At 40.7% G+C, this 12,957-nt stretch overlaps 1 protein-coding gene across 6 annotated transcripts in view; it reads right to left on the bottom strand.

Moving 5' to 3' along the window:
* Nucleotides 1–12,631, bottom strand: part of dnajc6 (DnaJ (Hsp40) homolog, subfamily C, member 6) — a 35,561-nt gene extending 22,930 nt beyond the window's left edge. The window contains exons 1-4 of one of the 6 annotated variants that reach the window (XM_058073227.1): nt 11,810–12,216; nt 7,117–7,255; nt 4,339–4,474; nt 1,295–1,344 (exon numbers count right to left, since the gene is read on the bottom strand). In XM_058073227.1, coding sequence (XP_057929210.1) covers nt 1,295–1,344; nt 4,339–4,474; nt 7,117–7,255; nt 11,810–11,842 — 358 coding nt within the window. In that variant the 5' untranslated portion in view covers nt 11,843–12,216. Of the gene's footprint in view, nt 1–1,294; nt 1,345–4,338; nt 4,475–7,116; nt 7,708–11,809; nt 12,217–12,319 lie in introns of those variants that run through there. The other 5 variants (XM_058073230.1, XM_058073224.1, XM_058073228.1 and 2 more) reach the window with 5 other exon arrangements.
* Between the last annotated feature and the right edge of the window lie 326 nt (nt 12,632–12,957).

Here is a 12,957-nt window from a genome sequence, read left to right on the forward strand (position 1 = left end):
TGTGAAATGATGTGTAATTTTGTATATTGCCATATTGAATTGAATTGTGAGCTATATGAATGCAATGTCAGGACATTGTGTGTGAATGCCCTGTTAGCATATGTCGATAATACAGTAAACCTCGGATATTTCGGACTCGGATATATCGGAAATTCGCTCACAACGGACAGATAAAAAAGAACCAATTTTTCTGTAATGCATTTCCAATAAAAATTCATTACATATATCGGATTTTTTATAACGTATTTCGCCTATTTCAGACAAAATCAGTCCCGTTCCAATGCATTTCCATTAAAGTTCCCTCGCATATATCGGATGGCCGCATCGTGGCGCTCCGATTCGCCGAATCGTGACAGGCCGCTATACGACGTCATTTGCAGCGTTTGCAGCGTTGCCTGCACGTCCAGGTACATTGGAAACATAGTCAAGGAAGTGCCTTTTTATAACGGATGAAATCCGATTTACGCATATACCGGATATAAATCTGATATATGCGTAAAACGGGCATTTTCCGGTATACGCATATAACGGATTTCGCTTATATCGGACAAAACCAGTGGGAACAATTGAATCCGATATATCCGAGGTTTACTGTAGCAAAAATGTCCCGAATGAATGAATGTGGCTCACGTACTGTAAGAAGGGGCCGAGTGTTTTTTGCAAACAGTTTTGGTCTGTTCCGTATGTTGTGGGCTCAGGTGTAAACTCCAGAGCAGTAAATTAGAGTGCATGCACTTTTGAGTCCCCAAATACCCCCAAAACTCCGTAACGAGCCCAGATAAAGTCGCTAGATTTGAAAAAATACGTCGTCAAGGGGGGGTTGGAATGTCCCCAGCGACAAAATCACCAAGTTGGCAACACTGCCGTCAAATAATGATGGCGGTTTCAAAGTGTATATAGTTTATATACAGAATGTTATTGTTTCCTGGTTTATAGGGAGATCATTTTGTAACTGATATACATGTACAATGTAAATATGCATATTTATAAATATATTAAATATACATATATGTATATTCTCTCTATGTTTATAGTAGGCGGTAGATCTTTCTGACTTATGGGACTCTTGCAGGCTGAAAAAGTGGGAGCACCCCTGCCTTTATATTGTGATATGTTACCATGCGGGTTTGTTAAGAATGGTGCAAAAGACATGAAATCTCAAATATTTTTGTTAATATCTCAACACAGCAAAAAAAGTGCTGGAAGTCAACATTTGACCAAGGTATGAATCACTTTGGCTTAACATGACCTCCATATGATGATGCGGGTGTTTGTCATATTTGTGTTTATTTACCTATGATTCGTGACGTGATGTAGGCAATGTCCAGCTCCCCTTTAGTGTACCTGTAAGACAGAAAGTTCCCTATCAAGGAGTGGCAAAAGCAAGTTTCTATACAAAATATGCAACAATAAAAATTAGTTTGAACTGTTGCTGTAGATACACTGATAAAGCTGGCACTACTGAAAACAGGGTAAACTGAAAAAGCAGAATGGGGCAGGTGAATGGGGCAGCTATAGCTAGCTGCTATAGCTATAGCTTGTATTGCTTATAGATAGCTATAGCTTTAAGCTATAGGTATAGCTAGCTAGCTTGAAAGAACAGTTTCTCCTACAAAATTGTTTATCGTTATAGCTATAGCTATAGCTTGAATGTTTGCTACAAAAGCAGTTTGTCCTACAAAATTGTTTATTTGAAAGCAAACATTTAAGCTATAGCTCGCAAACATTTAAGCTATAGCTCGCTATACCTATAGCTTAAAGCTATAGCTATAAGCAATACAAGCTATAGCTATAGCTTGAATGTTTGCTACAAAAGCAGTTTGTCCTACAAAATTGTTTATTTGGAAGCAAACATTTAAGCTATAGCTCGCTATACCTATAGCTTAAAGCTATAGCTATAAGCAATACAAGCTATAGCTATAGCTTGAATGTTTGCTACAAAAGTAGTTTGTCCTACAAAATTGTTTATTTGGAAGCAAACATTTAAGCTATAGCTAGCTATACCTATAGCTTAAAGCTATATATAGTATATAATATATAATATAATATAGTTGCAATTAATTATATTGCTTGCCTATTCACCAACATTGTTTAGAAAAGTGATGGTTAAAATGTCATTTCCAGCAGTGCACCTCCCTCATTGTCCAAACTTCCTTCACACGTTCAGTATATGCATTGAACACACATGGAGCAATGAAATGGAACCTCCTGTACAGAAGCAGTGCACCGACCATTTGGCACAGTGAACGCCCATGAATTATTCATAATAAGGAGAGGAGCGATGGATAAGCGAACTGGCGAGCACAGCGGAAAAAACAAGAAAAAAAAAACAAGTGGACAGGAGAGCGTCGGTCTAAAGGAGAAAACGCGAGGGAGGAATAACGACCAGACTTGCTGAGTCAACAGCAAGAGGAAATGTCGGTGCGTGATTCAAACAACAGAGACCCCTTTGTGATGCCATTACACAAACACACCGATTGACCCGAGCTGTGCCAGACGCTAGTACTCCTGGTCCTCACTGATGTTGTTCACATCTCCGTATAACCCGAGTCTTTATTTAAATACTCATCAAAGGAGGACACAGACTCAGTATATAATGCACAGACATGCTTACTTGGACCACATTACAGTCTTGATGTGCTATATGTATCACTGTATTGACAGTTACTATGGATCCCATTATGTCATTGTATGGTCATATGACCTCGTACTTCTGTACGAGGTACATTATTAAAAAAAAAATATTAAACTGTATTATGGAAAGCAGGAAGTGAACAAATCTAACAGTTAATGATTGTAAAAGTACCATATGGAGGAGTAGGATTTCATAAGCTTTGCTTCTTCCTACTCCTTTTGGACATGTGGAATTGTGAACTGATTATGGGATGCACTCAACTGTAATCTGATGCATGTTCAAATGAAATAAAACCATTACCATTACAGTATTTCAGCATTACAGCAACTCCACTATACTATACTATACTATACTATACTATACTATACTATACTATACTATAAAACCTCCCAGCCTCAGCCATAACACTGAAGATTCATGGATGTGCCAAGGCAACAAAGGTGTGGCTCAAGAAGAAGCACATTAAGAGCCTGGAGTGGCCTAGCCAGTCTTCAGTCCTCTTTGGCTGGAGCTGAAACTTTGGAGTCACCAAGTGACAACCTTGAAACCTTCATAAAGAGTATCTTTAAAGAGGACTGGACCAAAATACCCCCCTTAGATGTGTGCAATTGTTTTAGCAATGGCATATTTTCCGTTTTCTGTTCTGGAAGTGCTTATCTACAGCAGAGAAACATTTCACTGGGAACGAACACACCCTGTTCTTTATAATTAATGACACACACAGTTTTATTATGACTCACCCTCCTGTCACTGATTGGTTGAAACCACATCAGACCAATACACAAACAGCTAATGGGAAGTTTCCTGATCTTTAGGACTGCCGAAAAGTTTGAGGCAGTCCCATAGTGTCCCCACATCATACCATGTGTGTATTTCCCTTTAGACATGACTTAATTAGCTAAAATGCTAACATGCTAACAGTCATCATGCTAGCACCTAGCAAGAGAGCCTCAAGTTTAGAAATCGCCAAGGTTGTCCTGTAAACTCCCTACATCATGCCATGTGTGTATTTGCCTTTAGACATGAGTAAATTAGCTAAAATGCTAACATGCTAACAGTCATCATGCTAGCACCTAGCAAGAGAGCCTCAAGTTTACAAATCGCCAAGGTTGTCCTGTAAACTCCCTACATCATGCAATGTGTGTATTTGCCTTTAGACATGAGTAAATTAGCTAAAATGCTAACATGCTAACGGCTACCATGCAAAACAGCCTCAGATCCCGAAAAGTTTGGGGCAGTCCTACAGTGTCCCCACATCATACCATGTGTGTATTTCCCTTTAGACATGACTTAATTAGCTAAAATGCTGACATGCTAACAGTCATCATGCTAGCACCTAGCAAGAGAGCCTCAAGTTTAGAAATCGCCAAGGTTGTCCTGTAAACTCCCTACATCATGCCATGTGTGTATTTGCCTTTAGACATGAGTAAATTAGCTAAAATGCTAACATGCTAACGGCTACCATGCAAAACAGCCTCAAGTCCCAAAAGTGTCCAAGCAGTCCGATAGTGTCCCCACATCATACCATGTCCGTATTTGTCCGAGTAAATTAACTAAAATGCTAACATGCTAACAGTCGTCATGCTATATGAGGAAGAGGAACTCAGTTTCACTTTGCTTGGATCCAAAGACCAGACCATGGCTGGGGGGGCTGACTATTCTCTCCAGTGCTGGCATTTGAAATGAATGCAGATGGGACTTACGTGGCAACCTGGTGCATGACCTTGGTGGAAGTGTCTTTAAGCGTGTCCTTGAGATTGTCCTTAAAGTTACTGAAGAACTTTCCAGCTCCACCTTTCACCATATCCAACAGTCCGCCGCCATAGTTAGCATCCATATCTGAAGAAAGAAGAAATAAAGTTTCATACAAACATGGAATTCACTATTGAAGGATGTTATTGTTGATGCATTGACGTCATTCATTCATTCATTCATTGTCTGCCGCTTCTCCGCTGGAGCCAATCCCAGCTGTCTTCGGGCGAGAGGCGGGGTACACCCTGGACTGGTCGCCAGCCAATCACAGGGCACATATAGACAAACAACCATTCACACTCACATTCATACCTATGGACAATTTGGAGTCGCCAATTAACCTAGCATGTTTTCGGAATGTGTGAGGAAACCGGAGTACCCGGAGAAAACCCACGCATGCACGGGGAGAACATGCAAACTCCACACAGAGATGGCCGAAGGTGGAATTGGGTCTCGGGTCTCCTAGCTGTTAGCCCTGCTTGCCAACCACTCAGCGCCGTGCAGCCCCCTAATTATTTCAGTATATGATATATTTTTATGTTAATGAACTCTTTCAAAATACCAAAGACTCTATATTCATAGATTCTCCCTTTTTTTTTAGTTGGAAACTGATATTTTTCTGAAACTTACCTTACAGTATGTTCTACTGCTGATTACTAAAGAACGGATAAAGGTAGAAACAAGCTTTTTTTTGCTGATGAAAGACAGGAGTCTAATCTTTCTTGGGTCTCCTAGCTGTGTGGCCTGCGTGCTAACCACTCGTCTACCATGCAGCCCGTATTGACATAATTGTAAAGTCCAGTCCAGGGTGTACCCCGCCTCTCGCCGAAATTCATCTGTCATAGGCTCCAGCATACCCCCGTGACCCTAAAGCCCTAAAGTGCTAAAAACTGAAACCTTTGAATCAAAAAGTGAAAATCTTTCAGTTTGACTTAAATTTGAGCAATTTGGGTCCTTGCTTGTCATGGAAGGCTGACTGTGGGCACCGCAGCCAAACCAGTTTAGAACCACTGCTTTAGAGCAAAAAACGTAGCATCTCAAGTCAAAATAACGTCTCACAGCTACAAACTGAATAGAATTCATCTAGCTGGAGCCATTCAGTGCTTATTCAGAGTGTTTTATCATCACACAAGTTATCAATCAAGCAAATTATGCTTTTGAATGTTGTTTTTGTTTCGGGATACTTCAGTATTTCACGCTACACATCTGAATTACTATGAGAAGGAGAGACTCGCATCTACTCATGCATGCAGACAAACCATCTCACATTACTGCACCGAGTGTGATGTGTGTATGTGAGTGTGTTTTTCTGCTCAGGAAGCCATCACTCCATTGTATCTTTGCAAAGGGATTTCATTTAGCAGATCCTGAAGGAGCAGTTGCAGTTTGCTACGTGTACAAGTCATAACATTTCACAGTAGCTAATTCTGGCATGATGTTAGTCCCAAGAAGCCATCTTTTATCGTCATGCCTATTGCTTGCATCTTTTGACAAAGGTGTGCTGAGGTAGGCATTAGACAAAGATGTTGACACTTGCATGTCAACAAACTGTGGAAAACAGTCTCACTATCTTTTTGCACACTTCACTTCACCTCCCATCCATGCATTTTAAATTGCATAACTTTGTTTCTGGATGCTCTTTGTGCATTTTGTGTTTGAAATTATTATTAAAATAACGGGGCTGCATGGTGGAGGAGTGGTTATCGCGCATGGCTCACAGCTAGGAGACCGGAGTTCAATTCCACCCTCTGTGTGGAGTTTGCATGTTCTCCCCGTGCATTTTTATTGCAGAATTTTATTTGTGGGCGGCACGGCGGTCTAGTGGTTAGCGCGCAGACCTCACAGCTAGGAGACCAGGGTTCAATTCCACCCTTGGTCATCTCTGTGTGGAGTTTGCATGTTCTCCCCGTGCATGCGTGGGTTTTCTCCGGGTACTCCGGTTTCCTCCCACATTCCAAAAACACGCTAGGTTAATCGGCGACTCCAAATTGTCCATAGGTATGAATGTGAGTGTGAATGGTTGTTTGACTATATGTGCCCTGTGATTGGCTGGCGACCAGTCTAGAGTGCACCCCTCCTCTCGCCCGAAGACAGCTGGGATAGGCTCCAGCATCCCCATGAACACACCAGTCATGACATAATCATAAATATGTGTCTCCCAGTCAAGTCCAGGTGGATGCACAATATTTGCTTTTCACACATTGTATAGCACATTTGTAAAGCCTTGCTAGCAAGATAGACATCTGACACCACAAAACACCCCCCACCCCCATGTCAGCCACAATCCTACACCCTGGTTCATTAAGCGCCTTGTGCTTCACATGAACATTCATCCAAGAAGATGAGGTGACAGCAATAATTACCTTTCACATATGAAATACAAATGTGTAACATACTTAGTAAATTGTGTATGGTGTAAATAAAATATTCAAATAATAACATAATGCAATATTATTCCTTCATTTCTATCTATGCATGTGTAAAAAGATTTTTTAATATTTTTAATTATGTGTGTCCACAATAGTGGTGTACTATTCTGCAACCCAGTAAAGAGCATTTACAGTAGGTGGGGCCTGGTGATCACTGGGAGCACTGGGAAAAGGATTCCATGGTCCCATCAACCTCCTCTACACTTAAGACTGGTTAGGATAGGAGAACCCATGACACGAGTGGCTAACCTGTGCAATCGCCACGATGAGCGTGACCGGAAACGATGTAGGGACTCTTACCTGAGCTGTCCATGGTGCTGCAGTCCTCCTCTCTCTGCGGGCCTGCCTTCGGTCCGAGGGGAGCCGCTACCGGGCCTCCAAACGTAGTGCTTTCGCCTCCTCTGCCGGTATTGAAGCTATCTCTGCCGCTATCGACCAACTGCAAAGATTCATAGCCATCGTAACTGCTCTTTTTCTTATAGGCGCCCAGCAAGCTCATCACCGAATGACACAAAAGAGAGATTTAAATGTAAGTTATATTTTACACACACAAAAAAAAGGATCTCTTAAAACGGACGCGGCAGGCTGTGCCGTCGCCTCCACAGCCGCCGATACTTTTGCTGCTAAAGCTAGATGTAGCACATGTCCATGGAAGAGAGTATACCCACAGCCTGATGTCTCTCTCTCTCCCTCTCTCTCCCTCTCTCTCTCTCTCTCTCTGTCCGTGCCGCAGTGTTGTACTCGGCTTCTGAGTCAGTGGCGTAACTTGGCTTGCCAGCAAATACAACGTATTCTAGTAATGGTATTAATGGTAATGCTTTTATTTCATTTGAACATGCATCAGATTACAATTGAGTGCATCCCATAATCAGTTCCCAGTTCCACATGTCCAAAAGGAGTAGGAAGAAGCAAAGCTTATTAAATCCTACCCCTCCATCTGGTACTTTTACAATCAGTAACTGTTACATTTGTTCACTTCCTGCTTTCCTAATATATTTTTTTTGTCACGTATCGAAGTATGAGGTGATATGACCATACAATGACAGCTACAATCAATATGTGCCCTGTGATTGGCTGGCGACCAGTCCAGGGTGTACCCCGCCTTTCGCCCGAAGACAGCTGGGATAGGCTCCAGCACCCCCGCGGTACAAAATGAATGAATGAATAATGTTGGATTAAAATGTATTGCATGGTCACATGTTTCAAGCCAATGGCAATACACAACGGAGTATCTAGTTCAAATGCTGAATTTGTTCACTTCCTGCTTTCCATAATACAGTTAAATTTTTTTTATTTCATTTTATCATTTTTTTTTATAATGTACCTCGCCCATACAATGACATAATGGGTACCATAATAACTGTCAATATAGTGATATATAAAGCACATCATGATGTTTGGATTCTTCATCCAAACATCAACTGCTTGTATTGTTTCTTGAATTGGCTCATCGTTGTGCATTGTTTGATTTCCTTACTCAATCCATTCCATAGTTTGATTCCACATACTGAAATGCTATGGCTTTTTAACGTAGTCCTAGCATAGAAGTGTTTCAAATGTACTTCTTCCCTGAGATCATATTTCTCCTCTCTTGTAGAGAAGTATTGGATGATATTTTTAGCTAATTGGTTATTTTTAGCCTTATGTATTATTTTAGCTGTTTGAAGATGAACTATATCAGCAAGTTGAAGTATTTGTGATTTTAGAAATAAGGAGTTAGTATGTTCTCTGTAGGCGGCATTATGAATTATCCTTACTGACCTTTTTTGCAGTACATTTAGCGAGTGAAGATTGCTTTTATAGTGTTCTTATTCTAAGAAAAATGCTGTATTCATTAACTATACTTTAAATGTTAATTTAATTAAGATAAATGTCACATAAGAGACACAGCACTGATCCGTTTATCGTGGTTAATTGATTCAGACAAGTATTTTTTTATATAGTTTTAGCATATAGCAAATCTCTGTAAGATCTTCTACATGGGGTTTTTAACAACATTAAAGCCCCCCTAGACATGAATGAACACCCCTATGAACACCTCATGTTTATTATACAAATCTAACAGACTCACATGTTGTCAGTTCCTTGCTGTTTTTGTCTGGACAGTTTACTACCTGCGTTGGCTGTTATCTCATTCATGTATTGTAATGGTGGCTTTGAATGGCTTTGCAGTCATATCACTTAATATAGTCGACATAATAGGAGTAAATAAGCCATTTAAGACGTAAAAACAACTCATGTGTGTCATGGTAAATGTAGTAGCTTAGTGGTTTAGTGGAAGATGTTTGAAGGACAGGAAGTGATGTCAGAGGTTCAGAGTTGAGTTGTAGCTTCTCGTGGGTTATGGCCCCAACAGTAGCCTGTGTTATTATTATGATTATGATGTTATTTTGCCTTTTGTGAGATAATCTAAACCTGCAATAATTGCTCCCCGAACTGGTTATCTGATAACGGTTATTAGCGAACATTAAAGAAGAATTGGATATCGGATAAATATTGAAAATCAGGCATGAGTCTTTAGCTCCCCAGGAAAACAACAAAAAAATTTCTACAGTTTCCTTGGGAAGTCCATGGAAACTTTGAAGGTGTTTAATTTGGAACATTTAGATGGCTTGATTAAATGAAATGGAGTGAAAGATGACGAGCCGAGAAGATTCTCTCATCAACATATTTCTCCATTATTTTTCCCAATGCAATTTCCAATCATTTTCCAAGCATTTTCCATCAACTTAAGTTGATGCAGACCAAGGATGGCATGCTTTCTTCTTCTGCCTTGTCCCCTGGCAACACTTTCATGGTTCTGAAAAGAGGACATGAGCCTGGGAAACTCTTTCTGGAGCAGACGGAAGCACAGAGCACAGCGGGAACGGAATGTCCAAAAGGAAGGAATGATACCCCCTCTGTAGCCGGACCCAATGCACTGCCGCTTCATTGTTGCTGCAGAGCTTCCTGTCTCATTTCTAACCATTCCAGCCAATAAATGGATGTGTGGAATTAACTAGAAAGGGTAGTACCTGCACCATGTGACATACTAGTCTATGTAATAGTTTTTTTTCATTATTTTTATAACTTATTTCAAGCCAAACAAAGCCAATATGCTTGTTTTACCAGAACATGACCAAAATGCTATTATCCACAACTCACGTTCTGTATTTCACAATACATTTATTCATAGTTTTATCCCATTATTGACTGAAAACCTGAATTATAAGCAGGTTTATTCATCTCTGCTGGGTCCCTCCAGCCGCATCCGCTGCCTTCTAAAGCGCAAATGCAGCCGACTTCCTCGTATGTGCCCAGAGAGGAGATCAAACATAAGTGTGATATCAGTGTGCACAACGCTTTTTTCAAGCGCAGCGCATCATCCGCAGTCCTACGCAGCCCCGCACACAACAAAAGTTGCTCCTGCACTAAAAGTGCCGATACTGTGCTTTTTCACTGATATCATCTTGATTCCAATTGGTGAGGGGGTGTCACATACTGAAAGGATGCAAGAGCAAAGCAATGCTAAGAAGATTAATAAAGTATCTATCAATCATATTTCAGCTTTGTAATGTACATGAAAAAACGTGAATAAACTTGTTTCCCATTTATCCTTTTTGGGTTTTTTTATTTTCAAAATATTAAAAATTCCGCCTTAAATTAAATTATGGCTTTATTCCTATAATATCTTGACTTTATTTCCATGATAATTACGTTTTTCCCCAAGCTGCTTTTTCAAAACTTTATTTTATTTTGTTAATCATAATGCTACTAAAATTACATTCTTTATTTTCATTAGTATGTGAATATTTTGTTCTCATAAAATGACAGCTGTTTCCTCCTTTTGTGTTGTTTTTATTCCTTGACTTCGTGTAAATGTTCCTCTTGGAATTTAGACTTTATTCCCATAACTTATTCCGTATTTAAAGCCCAGGTATCATGGTGATATAGCCCCTTAAAAAGAGTGTCGTTGTACAGACTCGAGAGACCTCGCTAACCCACTAAAGTCACTTCGCAGTAAACCCCTGTGGTCTCCAATGTGTTAAAAATACCAGGTTTATAGTAGGTCTACCTCCAATTCTTAGATTTACTAGACTTGTTGTTGCACAACCTACACTGCAATATGGTTAATGTCCTCACAAAGGTACAATAAAGTCCCACAATGAATCCCTGAAGCATAGGCAGCGTTACTTGCAACAATATAAGTGACAGTAAAACAGGCATGTGTTTAAAATAAAGCAAAAGAAGACCAAAGTGCAAACCACATTACCACCATGTTGCATTTTACACATTCATTTGTCTCCCTGCGGGTTTCCTTTTCAATTCCTTGACGTTTCAAGGTCGGACATAATGCTTTTTTAAAGGACTAATAGTTGTATTCATCCACCATTATGAGAAGATGAATGATTATCCACAACAGGCAAAAAGAAGACAGATAGGATTTATGGTTATACAAACTGGAATTGAATATGTTGCTTTTGAGCCTAGCAATGGCTCCTATTTGTAAACATTTAAAAGTGATCAATTTGAATGGCGGCTGCATGGCGGTCGAGTGGTTAGCGCGCTGACCTCACAGCTAGGAGACCAGGGTTCAATTCCACCCTCGGCCATCTCTGTGTGGAGTTTGCATGTTCTTCTCATGCGTGGGTTTTTCCTCCCACATTGGCGGGGTGTACCCCGCCTCTCGCCTAAAGACAGCTGGGATAGGCTCCAGCACCCCCTGCCACCCTCATGAGGATAAGCGGTAGAAAATGAATGAATGAATGAATTTGAATGGCATAATCAAGAATTAACAACATTGTCCCCATTATATATGCATGCAAATGGTACGTTACTCACTCTGGTCATTTACACTATTAAACACTATTATGACTGCACAATGAAGTAATAAAAAGTGACATTTATAAAGTAAGCACCAAATAAATGACGTTTGTTTCTGATCTTTTAGAGGTCTCAAGGTGAGCGTGCTGTGAATGATGGGCGGGAACATGAAAGGCACTAAGCCGCTCACGTGACGTGTGTGCCGTAACTCCCGTGTCGTCATGGTTGCTCCGATCCAGATCCTTGTTGTGTTCTTAAAAAAATGTTCCTGTTACAGCTCATGTGAATTTCATAGTAACTATGATGTCTTCACAAAAACACTGCTGTGGATTTTAAATGGAGAACCGTGCAGTGGGGGGTTGGGGATGCTCGAAAGCGGAAACGATCACGTGATTCAACAATACGAAGCAGAGAGGCAACATGGCGGAACTAGGAAATCAACCGGGGACCGTAAACTGTACCGCTCAGATGATAACGTCATAAAATACAGCATATTATGTCATTCGGTGCATTTTGAAGCAATACAGGTGTTGATACAAAACCAGGATAGGTGCTAGGTGTTTCCCCGGGGAACAAGTTAATGTTGACGTCCCTGTTTGTTTTGGCGGCTCCGTATTATGTAACAATATGTATCCGGCTTTTTTATCATTTAGCAACACCACGCGTATAAATGAATAAAATAAATGCGTTATTATTTTACCTTTCAGGACAAATTCCGGCATTCTCCCCCGCGGTAGAGTCTTCGAGCTGCAAAGATGCGCTTCAAACCTCCTCTCCGTCTGACAGCGACCTTTGCATTGTCATTCGTCTCAAGTCAAAGGTCAAACCATTTCATGTCGTAGAAGCAAAAAGGTGGTGCATTAAAAGCATTTGTAGAGACCCGGTACCGCGATATAAATACATTTGTCTGTAGAAGCAATCCACAGCATCCCATCAAAGCTTGCGCTAAATCCCGAAGAGATGCAGCTGGGTGGGAAGAGGACGAGCACAAGGTGCGTGGACTTGTACGTGAAATCTGCAAAAGTGCGCCCCTCAGCTGCCATGACTGGAGCAGCCTGGTAAAACCTGGACTGGACACCTGTGTATACTCCGTGGAGCATCTCCATTTAAAAAAAACAATGAAATAATGTGAGGTCAAACTTGAAATAAATGCAATTAGTAACCAAATATTTGCTGACATTTTAAAACTGCATTAGACGAGCCAGTAGAATGAATAGTAAAACGATGATGAATACATCAAAACATTCATTTTCTACCGTGGGCATGCTGGAGCCTATCCCAGCTGTTTTCAGGCAAGGGGCGAGGTACACCCTGGACTGGTCGCCAGCCAATCACAGG

Source organism: Doryrhamphus excisus, chromosome 5 (genome assembly GCF_030265055.1).
Source record: "Doryrhamphus excisus isolate RoL2022-K1 chromosome 5, RoL_Dexc_1.0, whole genome shotgun sequence".
Taxonomy (NCBI): domain Eukaryota; kingdom Metazoa; phylum Chordata; class Actinopteri; order Syngnathiformes; family Syngnathidae; genus Doryrhamphus; species Doryrhamphus excisus.